Raw genomic sequence first — 25,757 nt, 5'->3', positions numbered from 1 at the left:
AGATTCATTTCTGTCACACACAATTCAATCCATCCTGAGTGTAGCTACCTAAAATCAGTTATAGTAAACATGCTCTCTGGTTTCCAGGCCAATGCTGAGAAACTTCATAGGTTAAAAAATTGACCAAACAATGTTGTCAAAAAGTGAGTCTTTGCCCTTTTTATTTCATTTATTATTTTACTGATGTGTTCTGATCAACACGCAATCCAGTGCTCCTTCAGATATGAGTTTGTAAAGGAAAGGAAGTTAACAATGATTTATCTTTTTCATTGGCCAGCACTAGGATCACAATAACCAAGGGAAATGAAACACATGAGAGGAAAAAAATCATACTGTGCTCTGCATGACTGCTCTGTAGTACATGGGAGGAGCAGATTGTCGAGTCTTGAGGGGAAACCAGATAATGGTAATGGTCCAGTCAGGCTTAGACTCTGTTCAAATAATCCTGACCAAATTATGTAGACATTTCATATACAGCCTTTCACAAAAGTTCAAAAACACTGACTGAGGTATTCATTTGTATGGTATTGTTGAATGTATATTTTAAAGCAGTGCCCTTCTATTTAAAATACTATATTATAATCAAATTAATTTTGTAGTTAGTTTATTTTTCCAGTGAATCATAATGTTTCAACTAGTGTTTGTTATTGCAGCAATGGCCCTTCTGGTGTTGATATCAAAATATCAAGTCCTTTTGTTTTGAAAATTATGAGCATAATGCAAAGATAATCATCACCCATTGCCCACAAATATACTGTAACCCTGCCCAATGATTTAGAGTTACAATGATGAAAATAGAGGAAATAACATTCACCATCTGCCAGTGCAAACTGGAGCAAGTGTCTGCATTGTGCGTACAAACTAAGCATCCCATAATATTAGTTGCCACACTGCCTACATTTCCGGCTACAGCTGAATATTCCATAGCAAGTTTTAGCGTTTCCCTTTCCTTGCACCACAGCTGGACTATTGTGATATCACAGGATCACGAAGGAAATGCCGAATTATGAGATAACAAAGAAATCGTCCCCACGGCTTCAAGTACGCGTTTTTCTCCAATCAGTGTCCTCTGAGGAGTTACTGGCAGCTAAGTGTGTAGTATGGAAGTGAGTCAGGGAGCACATGATAGACAGATGTTTTTTTTTTCCCAATCCCTGTCCCTCCACAGGCTGATAAATTGCACATGTGACAGAATATCTTACAATGATATTCAAGCAGTGCATACTCATTTTCTCTGCAAACATGTCATACAAACAAGGGAGCTGATGAAGGCATTGCAGATTAAAAATACAAATTAATTGCTAAATAAGTTATGATAATGGCATTCAAATTGTGAAAGAAAAGTTTATAGGATAAGACTTTTTAAACCATACTACTCTTTCATATGATATAATGAACATGGAGAACATGGAGAGAACAGCTCTGCCACCGCATCTGCGTTGTGGAGAGCAGCTTCCTTGCGATGGAGACATGATCACTGCGCCACTGAGCATCAGGGACACGGCTGCTTGCTTACATGCTTTGCTACATTGACAAGCTGAGAGGAAAAGTACTTTGGCTTTGTTCAGTGAGGCAAAGTGTCACCTAAATTCTGTACAGCAGCATGACGCTTTGATGTGTCTCTTACGGCAGTCTCGTTTATATCCCAGTATATAATTGCTACTCTGAACCTGCAAAGAGTTGAAAATATGAACAATGAAGTTGACAAAAGAAAATACAAAATAACAGAAAACATAATAATATAAACAGGACAAAAAGGCAATACATATAATTATATTTCTGCATTTTAAGTTTAGCTATATACATTGTATTGCAAACAATCTTACTGTTCTATATATCCAGTTCTGGGCGGCATCATTACTAGACTTCAACCAGGTAGGCTGTTAAACAATCTTTGTTTGATTTCTGACCCCTAGGAATGTGGAGACCAAATATTGATTAGTGACGGGTGAATATGATAGTCAATTAGTGTTACAAGGACCTGCTCTTAAAGCAAAAACCTGCCTGTTTATTAAGCATTAATATGAGCAGACTGAAATCCCACCTGTTTCAAATGCACCTTCTCTCATAAAAAGAGAAGAAAGAAGAAGAAAAACACTTTGCACTTCTGTTCGTAGCTTATTTGAAGCCAATGCAGTAGCACTTACAGTGGGTTGGCTTATAAAGGCTAATGTTCTTACAGGATTCTTTGTGTTTTGAGTTTGTATTTTGATGGTAAATTTCACTTATTATAAGTTGTTTTGGATAAAAGTGTCAGCTAACGTAAAGGCTCCATTCCGCCTAACCCTAATTTAACAGCATGTTGGTTTCGTTTGGCTTGTAGTTTTTTGCTGAAGACACAGACCGAACCTCATAAAAGCATTATCTTTGAGAAAAGTAAAGCATAATAAAGCTGTTGTTGTGTGAGGTCAATTCATACATTTGTCGTTTAAAAAAAAGAAAAACTATCAGGTAAAGATATTAAGGCTTTGGTCTAATGTGACCTACGCCCAAAGCTACGCCTCAAGGGCACTGAACACAACAAACATGCCATGACATAATGTATGTCTTTCGTAAGCATTACATATTTAATACCACCGCTAGAGATGGAGACATCAGCATGTCGTGTTTTCAGCATGACATCAGAAAACACCTTTTCTGAACGCTCATATTGGTCACTTGGAATCCACTGAGAATAAATGCATTCCAAAGACAGAATCTCAGAGAATAGCAACTGCCAATACATTGTTTTGGATATTGTTTTATTTTTTTCATAAAAAAATAAGCCATAATCCTTCTCAAGATACATTACAACTTGAACAATTATACCTTCAGATTGTTTAGCAGCAGTCAGTGCAGTAAAACTGCTCTACAGGGACTAGCAGGGGTAGAGCCATGGATTATTACTTTTTTGTTGCAGCAGACCACTGAGCTCTCTGACCTTTCTTTGAGGGGCTCAGTCTCAGTGGATGAAAACACATGCAACATGCAATAAAAGATTATAAACATATTATGTCTCTGTAGCGGGTTCTACAGTGCAGTGACGCATGTGTACTTTATTTTATAATTATCACAGAACAAAAGGGCTTACAGCTGTTTCATATCATGTATGGGCGGACAGGAAATTAAGGAAACTTAAATCACCTTGAATTATTGCTCCATCAGCTTTGATACAGTATCAATATTTATCCAACTACCTTCCAAATTAACAAAAACAAAAAGTCATGTTAAGCTAAGCTCATGTTCATTTTGAAATGCTCATTGATTGTTTAACAAATGTGAAACAGACCTTTTGCGCTTACTCAGTATACAAATACACACACTGCCAAAACCCCTCTGCTAAAATACGTCTGACGTCAGTTCCCTTTAACATGTTTTGTAGTTTGCAGCTGCAAGAGGTGAATCAAATGCAAAATACTTACAACCTGCCAACAACTCTGTCTTTAGGGAGTCTCCACAAGCATTTTCTCATGCGCTTTCAACTTTAGCTCAACCAACAAATATGTCTTGATGGGGCTTTTTTTGGCTTTTGGCCGTGTCTGGATTACTTTAACTCATCTGCAGTCTCAAAGAGTATGTCTTTTTTTCACATATGAACTGTCATGTCTTTTTACAATAACACTTTCTATACTGCTACAGCTGCAAGACACTTCTGCTTCTGCTGGGAAGGCAATACAACTATTAAATAAAACATAGCTGGTCATCAGCTGGGGTAACTCAAAGTATTGCTTGTATATAAGATATAGCAGCGTAAGCATTCCTGCCACAAATACAGAAAAGCAATATCCTGCAGATTCTGTACAGCCAGTAGCAATTAGAAAGAAAATATACTGGTTTTTGATTATGCAGACGATATGGAGATCACTTGACTAAGTGAGTCATGCAGCCTTCAGCTTTCTGACAGGCAGGAGCCCACTGGCCTGTTTGTTTCTGTCATGTCTGTTACTGAAACAATCATGCTCAATAGTCAGTCAGGTTGAGTGCCTCTGTGCCTATATGTGTCTTTGTCACTTGTAAATGTCTCAGGTTTCACTTAAAGATGTATACATGTATCATATAGACTACTGAATTACTCACCAGTTAAAGCATGGGGATGTTGAGTGACAGAGTGGAGTTTTTACAGAAAGAGAGGTAGATAATCCTCAAGGCTTCACTGTGCAGTGAAGGCATAATTCAAGCTTGGTTTCTGCCAAGCTATATATCTTTTAAAGAAAAGCAATGGCAGGGCGTTCATCTTCATAAACTTACAGACATCAGAGAAGGTCTTTCTTGGAGGACAGAACAAATATTGCCTTGAATTTTCAGGAACTGGGGAGTTGAGGGGAGGTCCAGTTTCACTGGGTCACACTCCATGCAATTAAAAAGAAATGAGCAAATAAAATCAATGAGGATCACTTACACTGTGGTGTCAAAGGAGACAACATCTTAATTAGGAGAATAATGTAGAGGCATCCACAGGAACAGCCCAGTGCATGAAATAAGGGAATACAATGGCATTTACAAATCACTTGTAATTTACAGAAAGAAGGAGTTCATTATTTTTAGTGTAAACAAAGTAAGATGTGCCTTAAACCTTTGATGATTCAGACAGAGGTGGACAAAATCAGGCTTCGTTTTTTACGTTTTAACTTTTAATACAAGTGTTACTGGCCAAATGTAAATCGCTAGCTATATAGCTAATTAAATTATTTTTTTAAGTTGTCTTTTAGAAAAATATATTTTAGAAAAGCACTTGATGGCTACTAACGATATATCAGGCTTCATCTTAGACTAAGGAAATAAAAACAAATAGTTTTATTGTAATGCAGTTTAGTGCTAGTTAATCCTAGGACTGTACTTCATGTCTGATGAAATACCTACTTGAGCATACTTTTCAAATTGTATTTTTCCACTTTTAATGTAACAAGAAAAGACACTTTCAGGATGAATACCAATTTTGTTTTCCCAAATCCAAAAGGGAGTTTTTACATTTCACAAAATTGTACAGAATTGTATTCTGTCTTTTAACATGAACTGGGAACCCACAAGGCAATATAACCTACTAAAATATAAGTAATTGGTAATAATATGCTAATGCTTGCTAGGCCAGGGCTAAGTTAGGGAGCCCGACTTTATAATTGCAGCGTACATTAAGCAGGCAATTTCTTAAATTAATACTTTCTTTTGGGTTTTGAATGCCATACAAAATTGTTCGATGAAGAATTGCTGTTTGTACAGCCCAGCACATAACATGTGGTGTCTGCCATGTTAATTACGGTTGAAAAGCTATGATAGGAATATCACAGTCTTGGGAAGGGGTTTATTAGAAAGTTATTAAATCTGGCTGTGTGCAGCTGAAAATGAAAAATGGTGTTGATGATGGTGTAAGCCTGAAAAACTGCAGTAGTGTGTGAATAACAGCATGTGTCGTCCCTCTCTCTCTCTCTCTCTGAGGGTATTTTAACAAGGTGCTGACAAGAAAAATGATAATGATGTGTCTGTCATGATGCAGAGCTCAGTAAATTTGTCATGATGGCAGGTGACTGATGGTCTGGTATCACCCATTGGCCAAACAATGAATTCTTTCCCTTAACATTCACATACACACGCACACACGCATGTACGGACGCACGAACGCACGCACAGAAAAGCCAGTATACCTGAAATCTCTCAGCAGAGGTACGAGCAGGTAAATCACATCCCTCCTCCGGTTTATACTCATTGTTCACGGACAGTATATCTTCCCCTTGCAGCCTCAAAGCTGTGATGTCATTATGGTAACCTTTAGAAACTGTAAAGTACTGTACTGTGACTGTATATGTGAAATGTGTGACACAGATGCTCTAAGAAATGTTTCTTCTCCTGCGTGGCGATTGCTAGATTTATTAAAGTTTGAGAGGTCATGATTGATAAACGTAACAGAGATTTCTGAAATAAACACAGCAGTAGCACATTCGTTCTACTTTCTCCAGTTAGCTTTGTAAAAAACCTGGTGTTTAATACTGATGCCAAACGTCTTGTTTTTATATACGTTAATATCACGACTGGTTATCAATTTGTCAGATTGTCAAGAATTTACTTTTAATCTCAAGCTTGTGAGTCTTCTGTGGTGTTACGATGTGTCTTATAAATTGCTCTGGTTCTGTTAATAATGCACTTTCTTACTGAAAGTGACATTTTAATGCATTTCAGAAAAAGCTTACTCCACTATTTCAACCTGTTTACAGCTCTAATACAGAGTCTAATCCTATCCATTTATTTTTATACTACAAATTACATGTTTTGTGAATAAAACACTCATATTTTAACTTCTAGTTGTATCTACTGTAGTATTAATCTTAAATATACATTTAAAATATTTGTAAATATAAATAAGTATGTGAATCAGCACAATCCTCCTTTTCCAACTTTATTTCCAACATTTAAAGGCTTTCTTCTAATACTTAAATATCAACCACATTATCGTATATGCTTTAATTAATGACTGCTCAATCTCAAATATTTGTTATCAATTCATCTAGGCACACACATGCAAGGATGAAGATAACATCCCAAACAATATTTATCAGGTCCACAGTTTTACTGCACTGAGCTGGAAATGAGTCAAGGACACACGCACACTGTTGGCTCGGACAGGCCTTGCGCATTAAAAGGCTGACCTTATTTGACACATAAAGTCACTGCCAATCATTATCCAGCAATTATTTAACTCAAGGTGAGGAAAGTGTTTATAAGCCAGCGTTTTGTATTTAGTCTGATTAAAAAAATGCCTGGCAGTTTTTATTTGCCTCGGTGTAATCACAGCTCATATTTCATATTAGGAACAGTAGGTATACAGGGTACTGCACTTACCACATATAGAGTTTAATATCATTGGCATTCATTTCGACTCTTAATAGAACAGCTTGCTCAAATGAAAAGCAGCGAATATTAATGATTTAGCTGCACTCCCATTTTCTGACATAAAGGCCAGTACATGTCACAAGCATATAGTGTAGGTCAGTATGTACTGTACCTTATAACTGAAAGCTGATCTGATAGCCTGTTGTTACAACAATCTTGAATCATAGGCTGTCAGTAGCAGTATTGTTGCTAAGATAGTGAGTTTCTTCACACTTAGTCCAGATTTAGTCCATTTTAACATTACATGGGGTTTTCCGCTAGCTGGAGCTCTGTATTGTGCTGTTTTAACACAGCTTATACATTACCTTTGAACCTTTGAACCTTCTTGAAAACTATTAATAAGCACCAACTGATTTTGCACAAGTGCTTCATATGTTTGAAGAGGGTGAGCATAACTGAAAACCTTAATAACGGAATATCCTTATTGAGAGTAAGGTTTGGAAATCCAATGAATACTGGTTCAGTGTTTAACAAAACAGTACAGTACATGTACAATGTTAAATATAATATACATCGGTTGACATTGTTTTATTCAGTGTATCTTATCTTCAGATATCTCTGTCCAAAAAAGATGTTGCGATTTTTATTTTCCATTTTGTTCCCACGAGTATTTATGATGCAAGAGAAAAGAGAGAGAGAGAGAGAGAAAAAAAACATTATCTGGTTTAAGTTTAGCCAACTTGGCATTACTATTTTTTTGTCTGTTCTTAATAAAAGTTTTTTAAAAAAGTATTTATTACATAAATGTCCCCGATTCAACCGGATTTTGAAAGATTACAGACCATTTTCTGAGCTCATCTTGTCTCCTACTGTGGAAGTTTCAAACTACATAAAAGCCTCAATTTTCCTTTCTTTTGTGGTCCTATGAATCAATGGTATCAATGGTGACATTCACGCATGAATGAAGTCCAAAGGTAAATGTCATTGAGTGTTCTTCACAATTGAATGCTGTGCCTCTAATCTAATGTTAGCTAATAAGTGATGATTTGAAGGGATGACATTGACAGACTGTACACAGGCTCAATCCATACATTCCTATAATGCAAAGATGTGCTCCAGTGGCGAGAACCGTCCTGCGATACATGGAGGAGTTGTCTCTGAAAGGCAAATCAATATTTTGTGCAAACTGCCTGGTAAGCAAATCGAAGTTCTTTAGCAACAGATAATGAATACAAAATGTCAGCAGACATCAAAAAACGAGTCTTTCATGGTGAAAATAAACATCCCTTGGGTTCTACGTTTCAAATTATAATACCATCAACAATATTGTCTTTCTAAAACAAAGAATAATGTCTGCTCAAAAAATGGTTCAAAATTAAAAATCCACTTTTTCTGCATCTCACGGGTGTTTTTGTCCAACCGAATTCATCACTCTGTTGCAACAACAGCTTTTCCCATTAGTGTCAAGCACAGCGTCCCTTTGCGCCAATAGATTTGCCTCTTCACAACCGAACAAGACACTAACTTTTTAACACATGTCATAAAGCTGCGAGACATCTCATTCAGTACATAGGGGCCTGTGTTGATCTGAGACTTCAGTCATGCCATCGGAGAGAACAAGCGGTACGTCATCTGATGGTTTCTCAAATGACAGGCTTGTCACAAAACAGCCACAAGCTTAGAAGTGCAGTTCACTTGACACACAGTCTTCAGGGATGTCTCTTGGAAAAAACGCAGCCCCGTTTAAAAAAAGAAAAGATCTGTTGGTGTGGGTGGGAGGATGGGATTGGAGTACATAACAAATAAAGCATTGGCCTACCAAAGATCCAAAGGGAACCCTCTATGTGCCTCCTTGGTATCCATTTAGCAGGAGGGCTTACAGCATCCAGCTACTTACAGCCTAACCCAAGTGCTATATTACTCACCGCGCTCAGCTGGAAACACTATAGAAAATGTGTTTGCCTAGGATCTGGTCTCCTTTATCAATCCCAAACAGCAGGGACCAGAGCTTTAAGCACTATGCCAGAGTTCCAGCAAATAACATTTCAGACAGAAAAAAGAAGGAATGGTTGCACAAATAGTATTTCAGTTTTGTTTCTGTAAATCCTTTAAAGCTAAATCTAACACAGCACATCCTTCTGAATTCCTACTGAAACTATTCAAAGACACTCCCTCGGAAAAGTAAGACTTGAATGTACAATTGTTCAAACAGGCAGACAGACAGATGACAGACACACACATAAATCTTTGAAAAATGACAAAGAGAAACAGGTGCAGGGGCACTGGATTCAAATCAGAATCGTTAATTTCTTACCGATGAAGAGGTTCCATTCAGCATCTAGGTCTGCCTGGTTAGCTAGACAGCCCCTCATAACGTTGTGGCAGTAGTTGTGACAGGGTTTCAGCCCAGGCATGCCGCGGCAGTATGGACAGTAAAGCATCTTGGTCAAGGCTCTGACACAAGCTGGTAATACATTCACCTATGGAACAAAGAGACATTCTTCAGTTAAGCTCATTAAACCTCAGTAATTGTTTCATGACCTGCTGTTTGATTCATAAAAGGGAGAACGCAGTTGTGATTAAACAAAGTATTGCACAGCAGCACGTTTCTATTATTCCACAAAACCTCATGAAGTTTACAAAGAAACAAAGCATCAATAGTGTACTCCTGATTGAAAGGTTGGGGGGGGGGGGGGGGGGGGGGGGAGTTGGACTTATTTCAAATGTTGACAAACATCCCCACACTACATCACGTCTTTTGAAGCTTGATATGTGAAAACCCACCAGATAAAACTGTTTGACAAGACGATGTTTACAACTCTGTCCATTTTGATTCCATGTGAAAGCTGTGCCTTTTGTTGTTGGGCCATGTCATTGTACCGGCTTGAGTGAAAGCGACAGGATTCTCACATCTGCTTCCCTTCAGAGGTGGGGATGCAGAACGAAGAGTACATCTGATAATTGGCCTGTCAGCCTCTGTATTCATGCTTGACTTTAGATCTTGTCCAACACACACTCCGGAGACCGCTAGTGAGTGTGTGTGTGTATGTGTGTGTGTGTGTGTGTATTGGCAGATTGGTCTGTGGTTGTCATAAGAAAGACCACACAACCGGAAACTATCTTTCATACTTTGTCTGTGGCAGAGGATGCAATCTAACCATCTCAGAAAATGATTTGAAAAGAAGAGTTTAAAGCATGAATTATACGTTTAATTGTACAGTAGTGCCATGTTCATTCATCAGAACAAAACTGAAACATTTGCTTTTTCCAGAAGTCCGATCAAGTAACGTTTAATTGATTTAAAGGCAATAAATATAACATTTGAAGCCCCAAACACAGAAAACACACAAAAAGGAAACCTCAGGAACAAGAAAAAACAAAGGCATGCGATTAAATTATTTTTCCATAATGAGAACGATACATTCATCATCTAATTTGTGTTTTACCATTTTCTTTGTCATAAGTAATATATTCTTTTGTCCTCTATTACCATTAATATTATTAGAAAAAGAAAAAAAGGAACAGTCAGAGACAGAACACACAAAGCCTGGTGATATAAATACAGCTGAAAATAAAAGTAAAAAAAGAAAACATCAGTGCAACCTTGCTCCATGGGAACCTCTGATGATGTGATATGAAACTGTACCCAGCTCATGTCTTGTCTACAGTCTGTTTTGAACACTGCAGTCTGTCTTTTATTTTACTGGAACAATCACAAGACCACACGAGTAGGCACTGTGATATGTGTGTGAGGGAGAAAATAGGAAAATTATGGGATAAAATAAGGGAGACGAAGATGAAGAGACAGAGACAAGGGAAGGTGGAGATCTAAGCTATTAGTGTGCTTCCACTGTTGATGGCAGCTGGCAAAATGAAGCATTTTTGACATTTACAATCAGCAGCTCACAACACGTGATGTCTTCTAAGAAGGCCATTAAACTAGGTTGCTAGCTGTCAATTACACCACTGCATGTCACACGCTGGTGTGTGTTAGCAGGATCGGGGTTAATATGTGGAAATGTTTCAAACACATGGTTAATTTGGTTAAACATCATATACAGTTGACATGCCTGGAAACTATAAGTCTGGCTTCTGTGTGTGTGTGTGTGTGTGTGTGTGTGTGTGTGTGTGTGTGTGTGTGTGTGTGTGTGTGTGTGTGTACTAATATTATTTATGTGACAAATATCCACACAAACCTAAACCACACTGTGGGAAAATATCCCTTTACCTAAGTCCCTTTATTAAGCATTCGTAAGAGCAAAGAAATGTCTTGATGAAAGTTTTTATCCAACTTCGTGACTTTCCTAGTGAGACATATTTTAAATGATCACACCTGTGATAATGTTCTCTCAATGTATGAATATATTCATTGTTTGTTCATACCTCAACCTTCACTTCTTAATAGATCTTAACACTTATATATGCCTCAACAAATGTATAGAGTGCTCTAAACTGTTTATACAAAGTAAAGTACTGTTTATAATGGCTGAATAGGGTTAATTCAGGTTTAGTGTTTAAAAAAATCATCTATTTTTTAAAGTTCTGCAGGTGTCTGCTTTCAGTTTGCATGGCTGGATTCACACTCATTTGATTTTAAGCATAATATTAAAGCTGGAGTGCAGTACTTTTGTCTCCCTTGCTAGCCGTGAAAGTAATTACCAGATGAGAGAGATCACAGTGATGGAGCAGCAGCTAGGAGTATGGCTGAAGCTAAGTTTCTGGAGTGGATGCTCGAGAATAAATAAGAAACTTTGTGTTCAGAGGAAGGATTTAAGACAAACAATTTGCACGGGAAGTCTGGAGGAGAGCGGGGGAGATGAAGCAAGCTCACTTACAGGCCTGAGTGTGCCAACGCAGGACAGTTGCCACAGACACCACACTATACTCTATACCGCGCAATACAGACAGCTTTCCGCTGTGTGAACTTGTTTGGCAGTGGGTTGAATATGTAGTCCTGCATTCACAGCTATAACTTGTTTTACTGTCTACATTTTTCCAATTCACAGGCATTGCTGCTGGAGGGAGTTCAAAAAAAGAAGAAGAAAAAGAAGAGCCAACAGATGAAGAACCGGCTGTTTAGAAAGCCAAAAACGCTGCCAAGGACGCAGAGAAATAAACACCATGGAAAACAGAGACGGATACAGATGAAACAGACGGAGAGGAAACCGGACAAGTCACTAGCAGACACACGGAGGGAACAAGCAGGTGTTACCGCCACATTTGGACAGAGAAATTGACCAACTTCATGCCAATCACAGTGTTTGCTCTGAAAAAGGCTTAATCTTATTTTCCAAAGCATTGCAATTGACACTTTAGGATTTTGTTTTTCTTTCTTCAAGTATGTCTGATATTTTGTAAGCTGATTCAAGCAGCCAAAACCAAATTAGGTTTTTCCCTTTCATTCATTAGTTAAAATATTTAACATTGCTTGCACAGCCAACATGCAGCGATTCTTTTTTTCGTTTTCAGACTGATGATTTTTTGTCTGTACTTTGGTGTTTGCATTCACAAAATCAGCACCTTACATAAAAATCCATGAGTTAAATCTGACTGCTACAATTCACCAAGGTACCATAACACAGCTGAGGACGACACAGTTTTTAGATTGCACTTTACCCTCCACCGGCATCACCATGAATATCCGGCAATCTCTTTCCCTCAAAGACTCAAAACCCGCAGATAAGATATAACATTTTGCTATCAAGCTATTTGGTTCATTTTATTTCACAGGCTAATTTGCACACAAATATATTTGTTATAGAGACAGGCAAAGAAGAGAGGAAGAGTTTGTCCCTTTTGTTCTCTCTGTTGGCACAGATGTACCCAGTGACTGTACCTAGTGAAGGACATTAAATCCAGTTTAAACCACTATCATAAAACAAAACCTAGTCCACAGAATGACTTTGGAATTTATTCCTATAATAAATTCACAGTTCTACTGCTATAGTATAAATGATTGCAGCATTACAGATGAGCCTAATGAATTTATAGTATACTGTTACATCTACTCTATATCAGGACACCATTGCAAATGTCATTTTGTACAATTCACTACCATGATACCGAAGTGCAATTTTCATGCATTAGAAAAAATGCTTTAATTCTGTGATTTATTTATTCCTGTCAATTCAATTAAACTTGGCCCAGTTTTAGATAGATTGGCCCTATTTAAAAAACAATAGCAGAGTCTTTTTTTACTATAGACCCGTTCTGTCTTAACATTCAGTGTGGCTATTTAGTGGCAACCATAGAGAACTATTTCCTACTGTAATAGGAAAAATGTTTTATGCTCCCCTTCAGCCGTGTGAGGTTTGAGAAAAATCTGCATTAAATTGTACCTCCTAAAGCAATTATCTTACAGGGAATTTGACATCAGTGCATTGACTGTACCCAGCAGTCGCTGTATGTTCTGGATGAAGGCTAATCTGTTAATCTTGTTAGCACTTATTTACAGTGGAGTGGATGGAATATTTCACAGCAGGCTGAGTGTGGGACTGGTGCGCGAAATGCCTCAGATCCAGAGTGAGATTAAACCACTAATCTACTCATCTGATGTTTAAGTGCTATGATAACACCACATGGAGAGCATGTGTTTGTGTGCCGGTTGCTTTGAGTTTTAAAGCGGTGAAGGAAGTATTCCTTCCGAAATAAAAGTTACTCCTAAATAATAAAGTATTATTAGCTTGATACATTCAGAGTTTAAATGTTCCTCATAATGCAGAAAAGGACTAGTATATATAACATATTTTTTTTATTACGTTTGCATTGTTGTAGCTTTTTACTGTTGTAAAAGCATCATATTTTACAAGATTCAATAATAACATGTGCATACTTAGTTATTTTTATTTATTTATTTGTAAGTCTGTTCTCCTAACTTTATCTTCCCTATCTGCTGTTGTTATAATTTTAAACACCCTGTATCGAAAAAATAAAGGAATTATGAATCTGATTCAGATTTTCTATGTAAGAACTTGATCAGTTCACTCATCTGTCAAACATATGTGTTTGACAGATATTACAATATTTCTCTCAGCTCTGTGGTGATTAGACGTATCAAGTAATATAAGAAGCATTCACAAAGTCCTTTAACTTTGTATATATTTTGCTGATCTTTTTGTGTTCTTGTGGCTGTTTAGTGTTATGATCACTTTCTGTTAAATAGACCTTATTCAAAAAGACTGCCTGATTAAATAAAGATTAAATATAAAAACATATATATATATTTGTTGTGTTTTGTAAAGAAAAACTCTCGCCCAAAATGAGAAAAGGGGAGAAATAAACATCGGCTATTCATTAGCATGCAGCTTTAAAAGAGCAATTTGAAGATGCAGTCAGCGTTTCAGCTAGACTCCTGATGTGAGCATTAACTTCATTGAGGATTAAAAATGTGAGATTAAATGCAATGGGCCTTAGCAATAATAAGGCATGCTGCTTCTCATTTCATCCTAAAAAACTCGACAGTCAAGGGCCAATACACTCACCTGAATTCACCAACAGCATTAAGACATAACCAAGATAACTAAATCATAAAAACAAAGGACATGGCAACCTACAGCTATTATGATGAGAGATAACTCTGAAAGACGCTCTTGGAAGACAACACCTTGTCTATCCGACAGGGTGTTGTCATGCACATATGGTGTGAACTCCCTTTAGGAGTAACAGAGTGGGAAGAGCACCGACGATGGAAATTGCTTTGTGCCACAAAGTAATGAAGTTGTGAGCAATGATAATGACTTTGCAAGCCACCAAGGCCAATCAAGGGGAACACTAGTGGGACAGTGAGACTATCGCAAAAAAAATGTCTCAATAGTTCTGTCATAATTATTGTGACAGGCTGAGATGCTTTGCACTGATTGGACATGGATGTAAGACTGCATTGGAGCCCCAGTGTCCCCACTCAATTCCACAGCCATTAGCGTCAATGGCAATATGAGTGATCTATCACTGAGCAAATCAGACTGCCATCTGCTACCAAGAGAAACATGTGCCTGGTCACAACTAACATCTGTGTAAAAACGTCACTTATTTATTCCTAACTGCATGGTTTACATTAAAAGGTGTAGCAATAAAACAAGGAAATTACTTCCTTAGGTTAGAGAAAATTCATAACACTAACTGGCATATGCTCACAGACGGTAACAGTGAAACCTGCTAGCCTTCTGCTGCAATGACAGAAGCTAATACTTTTTCTAATCATAAAACAAAAAAAGAGGAAATTGGAGTGATGATGAGACAGAAGTATGCCAATGAATAGTTAGGTTTAAATATCTACTTTCATCACATACGACTGTTATGTGGTAACATGTGTTTTGTGGTGTGTCTGAATTTGCTTTATATACAGTAGTAGTTTATCTTGGAAGACACTCGTGAAACACAATTGTTTCTTATCACTTTTGTGAGGCCAGAGTTTTAGATCATAGTTTTCCATTGCATTTAACTTGGAGACGCAATTAGGAACAATGTTTTACTTACACATGAGGTAAGTTAATAACATATTTTACCCTGTTAAAGTTTAAACCAAGTGCAGAATTGAGATCAGATACATCTCAAAGGTTACGACATTATTGGAGCTCAAACCATAGGCATGACTCTCAGTATTACTGGTAATATAACATTAACATTAAGTAATTTCGGTGCCTAAATATAGTCAGTTGCCATAATGAATGTATTTCTCGGGGATACTCTGCACAGTGTCATAAAAAGATGAAGAACTGCATACAATATGAGTGTATGCGTAAAGGTTGTCTTTGATTAAAAAATACAGTCTACTTTGCATCTCCTCTCTGTGCTAAACTTTAGAGTCTCCCTCCACTCACCATGTTGGATGTAAGATGGAGCCAAAGACAATTCCAGAGAGACCGCACTAAAAATCACTTGCTGTCAAATCAATGAATGTCTGAGACTGGCAATATAATCCACATGTGAGCAGCTGTGCCTCCATAAAACAACACAGCGCTACTGGGCGGCCTGTGACCGTTGATCTACCCTGACATGTACCATGCTATGTGGCATGTCTGGAGGAGCAGTTGGGACTGTTTCTTTAATTTACCAAGACAAGTGCAAACATGTTAAAAGCCAAGACCAGGCTGCTCAATGACTGGGCACAGCGTACCGTGAGCCTCTATGCATCTCTGGTGGGTACACATCCCGCATACAGTACACTATATTCCTATCAATCTGTCATGGCGCCTCCTGGATTAAAGCAGAGCACTCACCCTGTGTCCATCTGACTCTGAAGGTCTGCAGCCCAGCCTGAATTTCAGGGGCAACCAGGTCTCATGCGGCTGCCAAGAAACCTCAGAACAAATGTCACAACATCGGTGCTGACAACCTACTCTAAGTGCTTGTTAAATAAAGATGTGGTGCCATATACTTTAAGTCAAGGTGCAAAAAAGTAGTCATAAGACGTGATCTGTGTTGGCACAGTCAACTGATGTGACATATTTTCACTCGTTGTTGGGTTAGACAGATATTTTCATAGAATTTGATGGATTTTTTCATAAATCTTTTACTTTTTTCCATCCTCTTGTATTATTGTATAAGAGTCCTCCCACTCAGTATCAGACTGACTGCGTCTGCATCTGTTTGATTTCTCAGTATGAATTTAAAAAACATATACTTTAGAGAGATGTATATACAGTATTTTTCTTTATTATCCTTTCATATCATGCCCTTGCATTTCAGACCACATGCTGTCTCTCATTTTCCAACATTCTGCAGTTCACCACAGATCAAAATCTTTTAATTAAAAAGGACATCTTTGGTGCAGCACATTTCCCAATGACGTGCCAACCTTTTTGAGCCAGTTGCCATCTGCCGTCACAGCACTGTGGCTGAGGCCTTATCCCCAGCAAGCTGTGTGAGCTGTGAGCCAGTGAGAGTAAGAGACAGACAAAGACAGGGAGAAAGAGAGAGAGAGAGAGGGAGAGAGCGAGACAGAGAGAGGGAGAGAGAGAGAGAGAGAGAGAGGGAGAGAGCGAGACAGAGAGAGGGAGAGTGCATCTCTAGAAGTGGGCCTCAGCTGAGAAACATGGATGAGCCATACTCTTGGTCAGAGGAGGTCACTTAATCAGCCCTGAGCAGTCTGCTGCCAAACTTTTTTAGTCTTCTTTCTATCATATTCAACACAAATACAGATACTTAAATATGAGACTCTACTAGATCCCATGTAAACGACACTGTAATATATTATCACTTCTTTGATTAAAAGAAGACATTAGTACATTAACATTAGACATTAGTAGTGCTTGTCTCTTTAATTAGTGATAAAATGTGTACATACAAAAATAGCGCAACCAATTCCTTTGGCATTGCACTGCCGTGTCAAAGAGCATTGTGTACAGTATGAGCAATTAATTAAGAAAGAGGATTTGTATATGCTTTATATATAACAGTATAACATTATTTTCATTATTGATTAATCTGCAAATGAGTTTTTCTCATTGAGTTATTAATAGTTGTGTATATGAAATTTAAGGAAACATCGATAAATGCCCATCCTGATTTGAGAGCTATTGTACAGCAAATTGGGGTCGCCATGAAATTATCATCTCTGTTCAGACGAGTATTTTACCTAATTGTTGGATATATATATTTTTTTTTCCATCCATGTTTATTATCTGACTGACTAACCATTGGACTTTCTATAGTGCAATAACATAAAAGACATTATCGAAAAACTAGCCAAAACCCCAAAATATTCAGTTAAGTGGGTATAACGAGCAGAGAAGTGCAGCAAATCTTTACTTTGATGGAAACCAGAGACGGTTTGGAATTCTTGCTCAGAAAGTGAATCAAACGATTAATCCAAGAGTTTCCCTTTAATTTTTATGGCAATGGATTAATCAAATGTATTGTTGCTGCTGCACAGTATGTCATAAGAATCCAATGGAAAAATAACTCATGATAATGTGCTTTATCCTACTAAGTAAACCAGCTTCACTTGAACAGTTTAACAGAATATGATGACTTGACAGCGAAAAACCACAACCCATAAATTATTGGCTGAACATGACCACTACAGTATGCCGATTGAACTGCTACCTCCTGTTATGTATAATTTATTTTAGTAGCAAAATCAATTTGAAACACTATTTCCTTTCATTTAAGTGCAGAGTAAAATGAAAAAGGGGTGAAAAGTGCTTTTAAATTAACCCCATTATCTACCACAATGTATTGCACAAAGGAAGCTGTTCACAGCTGCAATAAAATTAAGATAAACTGCAGGCAGTGGTGGGAAAACTACAGAATCTATAATAATGCATCACCAAAAGAAACATTTTGCTTTCTCTGGCTAAAAGTTTACAATTCAAGGTTAAAGTTTCTGATTTGTAAACAGAAAAGACACTTCAGAAAGTTAATATAAACTACATACAGGTGGCATGTAGAATTGATTTGTGACACAGCTACGTGTTCATACAATACTCCTCCAGAAGACTTTAGTGACACAAAAGTTAATATATAAAATCTTGCAATGTAAGCCATCTTCAAGGGTTTTCATCACTTTAGTCGCATTCATTTTTGGCTGAATTGTAGCAAATATTTTCCCTGCGTGATCAGGTTAACCCACTGGCCGTTGCACTTCCATAATGTATAAGCATGGCAGTGTTTCCACCGGTCACCTCTTTGCAATCTGCTGTCACTCATTTGATTCATTTCCTCAGTACATTGACCCCCCTGCCAGCAGAGGGGTCAAATATTTACTGCAATCTTAAATACAACTACTCAAATTTAATGTAATTATATTTTCTTCCGAATGTGTTTGAAACTTTATATATACAGTCTATGGTTTGAAACCTATAATAAATGTAGGGAGTTGTGTAAGAAGTAGAGGTAATCAGCGTTAAGTCCATTTTTGTTTGGAGTACTAGGAATTGAAAGATATTTTTCATTTTGGCCACTGACAGAATGCGATCTTACCATTTACTAAGTTTGAAAAACTGTTAAAAAATTCAAAGGAGCGACTTTGTGTGACACTGTTGTCTGAGCATTTATTCTTAAGTGCTGAATACATTTTAACTGATGTGTTTGACAGTAAGTGTGTTAAAACGCTATATGGCATTGAATTAATAAAACTGCAAAGACAACAATATTATTGGTTTATATTTCTCAAGTTAGAAAAGACTATAATCTGGAAGAGCAGTAATCTAAAGTATATGTTGTGTACAGATTAGAAACTGCCTTGAAGCTTAATGTCAAATGATCTGACAGTTCATGGTAGGAAATGAGTGTATAATGAGATCAACATGACAGTGTAATCCATCAGGAAAAACAAATCCCTCAGTGCAAAATACCTAACATACTTACACCATCACAACTAAATATGCATCATGGACCAGGCTGGCTTCCTGCAAATATGCAGCATGAGATATAAGTGCTCAAAATGCCTGAACTCAAAACCTTTCAAAAGGTCCAAATCCCTGCAATCTTCTCTGAGCAGGTCTTAATGTGGTTGGACTGTGTTTTAAATACCCCCAGGATAAAACTCCTAATGGTCATCATAAACTGTAATCCAAACAGATTTTGCTCTTAATCCAGGATTGGGGTGCAGGAAACTGTTCAGTGCAAGTTGAGTTGAATCTCATTTTATGGAATGATATCTCTCCTGTTCTGACTGGACTGCATGCAGAGCTGTCTGTTATCAGTAATTATGTATGGCTCATCATCATCATCAGGGCACCATCCTTTATTAAAGTCACATGGAAAATTGAACAGACAGATGGTTAAAACATTCATATAAAGGCACATTTTGTCATTTAAAAATCTCTGGATTTCACGGCTGATTTAGATATTTGAGTAAGAGCCTTGATGTTGCCTTGTAATAGCCCCTCCCCATCGGCGGTACAGCAGGAATTTGTTATATAAATGTCGGGTAAAAGATGATATTTTCTGCACCCTTTTATAATGTTTCTCATTAGTTAGTAAATATTAAAGAAATGTTCATTTATGTAGTTACTCTCTATTTTTCCCACCACTGAAGCTGCCAACATTTTCCCATTCACACAGACATTCTTTCACTGATGGTCAGGTTGCCATATAAGGTTCCTAACTGCTCATCAGGATCTAATCTACCTCTCATTCAGGCACTCTCACACACTGACGGTGGTGGCTTTGGGAGCAAATTGAGATTCAGTATCTTGCCCAAGGACATTTGACATGTGGACTGGAGGCATTTAACTTCAGAAATAAAATTATGAAAGAAATGTTGTAGTTCTGAAGATGTACCTTAGTGTTAAAATGGTTATAGTAAAAGAGGAAAAGAAAGAGAGAACATTTTGACTGATGTAGACCCCAAAGATGCCGTATGTATAATTAATGAGATACAATATAATTGTTCAGAAAATTGGCAGCAGTAGAAGGTCAAAAAAGAAGGTCAGGTGATCCAAGGTCAACAAGAATCTCCATCTCCACTCCTCTAAGTGAACATGGATAAGATGTGCTTTAAGTGCCATAAAATACAAGAAGAAGCCTCACGGTTTTTAATGCCTTCACCAATCAGTCAATTTGGAGTTTACATTCATTTCCTTCCAAAATGTTATCACATCATTATGTTATACTATTCTTGGAAGTTAGAACTAGCATATTCATTCTTGAGTTATGGCCAGTTCATCTTCGAGTCCAAGTGGACTGGGTGCCAAATATGAAGAATTTCCTTCAGACTTTTCCCCTGATTGATTTTATTTCATGACTACTGGGCATTCTTCAATACTACGAAGCATTTGTGATGAGGTGATCCAAAATCCATTAACAGTTATTAATACAGCAACAGTCCACACATATGGTTGTAGGTCTATAGTAAATACATACATTTTGTCCTTTTACCATTAACAAAAATGACCTGTACATTTTTAGTTTTCACTTGATTTTTTCCTCAATATAGTTTTTATGGCTGATAGCACCGCCATTTGTTCTTGATATTTTGTAAAATATCCTCTGCTGCTGAATGACACAAAACAGCAAAAAGAGGGATTTCTTATGTAATTGTAGATATAACATTGCACAAATATAGCGTTCCAGCAAAAAGTACATCTCTGTTATTGGAAGTGAAATTGAACAGAAAGTGCCTTATATACCGTACGGCTGTGTTTACACCTAAGAAGTGAGAAATTGGTTTGTACACTAAAGCTGTTTTGAGGGAGATGGAAGTGGCTTTTTGTCGCTGAAAGCAGCAAGTATGCAGGGTGATTCTTAGGTCAAGGTGATTTGTCATGTCAAGCAAATCTTCACCTTCAGTTCTATGGTTGTTCACTATCCTGACAGCCTTCAACAACGCCACAGCTTTTCCTGGCTCCACTTCATAATTAATGAGGAAGCAAGGAATATTGGATTTAATCCAGAGTGAGGTTGCATTTTAAATCCGAGGACAGATGTACAGAGGTGCTTATTTGAAATCTTTATCGGAAATGGCTGAAATGTCACTGAGGAACAGTGGACAGCTAGCTCAGTGGCAACAAAATAATAAACCAATTCAATATGATTGAGTTTTCGGTGATGATATACTGGAGCAGTGTTCGGCTTGAAGGATATGGCACTTTAACAAGTACATACCATCATGATGTATATTCCAACAACAATCCAGAATTGTGTGAGGACATTGCGTGGCAGGCAGGGGTGATAGTATATCAAGCTGATGGTTCAGTTTCAGACACAATAAAAGTTGGAAATGGTTTAGCGTCTGGTCCAGGGAAGACAGAAAACTAAATTATGAATTTGAAAGTAGCCAGTAGTCGGTGTGCGTTAGGCTTTCTAACATAACTCTATTTCAATTAATGTGTTGTTGACACAAATTCTTCAAAAACATAAAATAATTACTACAGTTTTAACACTACATTCAAACACTTTACTTTTGGTGTTACTTTATTTTAAAGGATAATTCATTCCTAGTACAGCATTTTGAAACGGGTCTCAAAAGTACATATAAGAATAAATGTGTTAATATTACAGTATGTATAGTTGATTGAACAGCTGAGTCAATAAAAGAAAATGAACTAGCAACTATGTTCATGAATGAATAGTTCAAGTTGTAATGTTATCATGTCAATATAACAACATTGAGTTTTAGACTATAGCTCAGATCAAGCCATACCTTTTAAAAACATGACCTTAGAGTCTGAGAAACTTGAGATAAGTTCCTCACATTTCCTAGCATATCAAAGGATCTACTGAAATAAGCTTAAGTGAATAGTTATTGTTGATATACTGTAGATGAATTAAAACTAGATTTTTTCTCATGCAACAAATACTTGTGTTCATTCATTTCCCAGGAAACCCAAACTCTGTATTAAACATTAATGTTGTATATATTTGTGCAGATACTATTTTGCCATAAATAGGTCTGCCTACCAGTGTTATCAAGTTATTGCATTTGTTTCATAAAGCTGAGCAATGCATTGCACCATCAACAGTAAACAGCTTTGGTTATATCATTTTTACAGTTTAGACGTCGATGAAAAACAGTTGCGTAACTTACTGTGTTTAACATGGACTTAGAAAAAATATCCGCTAAGCCTTGGAAAACACATTTCTAATCTGCAGTATTTGATAATGCTCTAAAAACATATTTTTCAGAATCAAATCAACCAAGTTCTCAAAACAAACTATGAGCAACAGGAAAGAAACACTTTTGAATATTGCCTTATTAATTGTCACCAAGAGAAATGTCACTAGTTTTCCTAATAAGCAATGTCCAAAAAGTAGCACAATGAGAATAGCAAATAGAAAAAGAGCAAACAAAACCACATCACAAATCTCGGGGGATATATGCTTTAATCTTCACTCTTTTGCAAAGCTTTACTCTCGGCGGGTGCTTCTTCTGAAATGTGCATACTAGCACACTGTGTACTGTGAAAAACAATCTGGTACTGGAACTCATAACCAGAGATCAAGTGCTTGCTAAAAAAAATCCTCATATGGAACCAAAACAATTCTTTTATATTTCTGAGCTTTTATTAAATAATTCAGATGCAAATAATCCATTCCAGGAAAAGTCCAGAGAAGAGATTTCCAACAATGAAAGTATGAATAATGCAGATAAATAAAAAGTTGTAGGTGGATATCCTTTGGTAGTGTGCATATACTTTAAAACAGTAGCCACAAATAGCATTATATGAATGTTTGAATCCTCAAACCATATTTCTCAATCAGAAATCAGAAAAACACCAAGGAACGACTAGAATAATTTAGGGTATCATTATCACATAGAGACATATCCCCTTCTGCCATTTGCAAAACGTGATACTACAAAAATATAAATCTAAAATACAACACTGCCCGACAGCAACGGATCACAAGCCCACAGGACAACAGTCGAAAAGCTATTAAAGGAAATTGAACTCACCTTGGCGACCCTGTTGGCAACCTCCCGGCCCACCATTAGCCCCTGGACAAAAGTCCGTGCAGCTATGAAGGCCCTGGTGACCTGGGCCTTCAACTTCCTGGGCACGTCTCCAAAGGGCTTCAGCTGATCTGTGTATTTACTGACGCACTCCAGGTAGTCGTCTGTGAAGTGGTACTGGGAGTTGAGTAACTGGAACATGCGCTCCAGCAGCCTGGACCAGAAGTCATTCAGCATCTCCTCCAGGTTGACGTTGCCCCCCGTGTAGTAACGCTTCAGCTCAGTGAAAAGGTCCTGGAACACCTCAGAGTTCTGCATGTACAGCTTCTTGTATGTCCGTGTGAACACACTACTGAGAGACTTCTCAGAATTGTCCAGCAGCTCCAAGAAAAACTCTAGATGGATGGATGATTTGGGGTAAGGAGGGAGGGATAGAAAAGACAAACAGCTGGGTCATTGTGCTGTTATTTACAGTATCTATGTCCTGTGATATAAACCAGACAAAAGGCTTTGAAAGCACAAAGGCCTGGTTTAAGGTAAGTGTCTGTTGTTGTACTTTAATGTCTCATCTTATGTCCCTCTTTGCATATATAGAAGCAATCTATATCAGCCAACATAAGTACTTGATTATGTGAAGAAAGTTGGTCCAAAGCATTAATAATTTAAAAGGAGAAATAATGGGCCACAAGAATCATGAATAATTAATGTAAAGGTTCTGCTTGCATACTGTAACAATATATTCATAATTCTTAGACATAGACACTATACCTTATCATCCTGAGCACCCAACGTTATTGCCAGACACATTAGTTCCGCCCTGAAACATTTTATATGTCCAGCAAGGTAGCTGGCCTATGAGCCTATTTTTGGATATTGTGTTTCAGTATATTTGTATTGTCAGAAGAGTATGTGAAACATAAGATACCATAATTCAAGACAAGCAGTCCTATATGTTTTTTAATTATTGATTCAGAGCACACACATTGTGTAACATCATTCAAAAAGAAGACTTTATAACAAATGTCTCCCAACTTTCCTTAAAGCTGAACTGCTATTTCAGTTTTGTTGACTGCCATCTTCTGTGGTGGTGTGCTACTGACTGTTGAACATCAGACAATAAAGCTTACCAACATTTTTTACATGACATTTCTCACCTTTTTAGAAAAGAAGACCACTAAAGCTCTTTTCTACAATTCAATAATGATACAATTCTGCATGCTTGGCCTACCTAGGTTTAGAATCTCCATTAAAACAGGCAACATGCTTGAAATGGGTGTTTAACAGTCCTGTCTCAAGTCGACGTCGTTTAAAAAGAGCAGGTTGATGGATTTTTGTGACTAATGGTCAAGGATTGGCTGAACAAAGGTAAATAAACCCTTTTTATTTCCAATAAATTCTCCACAATTATAGTTCCCTGTTCATTTGTTATCTTAAAAGCTTCTTTTATGAAGCAGCAAAATTAGGAAAAGTTGGCTTTTTATCAGCAGCAGCTTAACACGACTGCAGTTTATAGGATCCCATGTTCCTCAGTGCACAGGGGTAAATGTTGGAAAGATCATAAAATCTTCAGGCAAAAATGTCAAATATTTCTCCTCCTCATTTTACGTGTCCTGCTTGCTTATAAATTACATGGGGACTTTTCTCCTTGTTGGGTATTCTGGCTGTCGTTGCAATTCTAATGATAGCTGTATGGTTTATATCTACATCTAATAATACATTATCCCGCTCTGATAATAGTACTAAACCATAATGAACAATGAATCAGAACCCACAACAGTGACGGCACCCTAACCTATATATATTTAAGGAATACAATAATCTGCTTCTAACATTCAAATCGTAAAAATGCAGCAGAATCTCTGATTGCAAGAATGTTAGGATTAACATTTCAGCACTATTTCTTATCATATCTAATAATTGGTTCAGGGTGAGTTCAGGTCATTTGGAAAACTAAATACCGTGGGTTATAAAAGCACCTTTGATGTCGAGTAAAGTAAGGAAGGAACACAAATAGAGTATATCTTTAACATGTCTTTATCATTTTAACATCCCTGATGTTGTTGAAAGATATGAACAATCATGAAACATTTCCTAATTGTCAAATGTATCACAAATTAAATAAAACCATATAATGCTGGTTAACTTAAATATGCAAAACTAAGTCTGGGTCATTTATACAACAACTCATGACCTCCTACAGTTAACTCATACTTCACCGTGAGATTCCTTTAATGATATTCAGCATTTCCCATAATGTCATATTTATTGATGGGATAAGACAATATTGAAATGAACTTCTGACTACATATGTCAGGTGGAATAACACAAACTCTGGTACTGCAGCTGGGTTCAAGACTCAAACTGTGAACTCTGCATGATAATCCACTGTTCTGCAACGCGTGCAAAACCACCAGCTCAAGTGCCAGAGAAACTAGCTGAAATATACATCAGCATATCCTCTGGCTCTACATGCTAATGTACAGCCAGAGGTTTAGCTTTCTCATCGCTTCAAACACTGCAGGGAATCATAGTTCATGTTATAACGCTGCCTTTGACCACTTTTTCAATTTGTTTTGCCAATCCCTTTTTCTTTATATATTAAAATAGCAAAACATGTTCA

At 37.2% G+C, this 25,757-nt stretch overlaps 1 protein-coding gene across 2 annotated transcripts in view; it reads right to left on the bottom strand.

Annotated features, from left to right (window-relative positions):
- LOC134863777 (glypican-6-like) overlaps nucleotides 1–25,757 on the bottom strand; it is a 120,398-nt gene that overhangs the window by 38,596 nt on the left and 56,045 nt on the right. For both annotated transcript variants that reach the window (XM_063882471.1, XM_063882472.1), the window contains exons 3-4: nucleotides 23,141–23,532; nucleotides 9,116–9,281 (exon numbers count right to left, since the gene is read on the bottom strand). In XM_063882471.1, coding sequence (XP_063738541.1) covers nucleotides 9,116–9,281; nucleotides 23,141–23,532 — 558 coding nt within the window. The remainder of the gene's footprint in view (nucleotides 1–9,115; nucleotides 9,282–23,140; nucleotides 23,533–25,757) is intronic.

This window comes from Eleginops maclovinus, chromosome 4, assembly GCF_036324505.1.
Source record: "Eleginops maclovinus isolate JMC-PN-2008 ecotype Puerto Natales chromosome 4, JC_Emac_rtc_rv5, whole genome shotgun sequence".
Classification (NCBI taxonomy): domain Eukaryota; kingdom Metazoa; phylum Chordata; class Actinopteri; order Perciformes; family Eleginopidae; genus Eleginops; species Eleginops maclovinus.
This window is presented reverse-complemented; position numbering and strand designations above follow the sequence as displayed.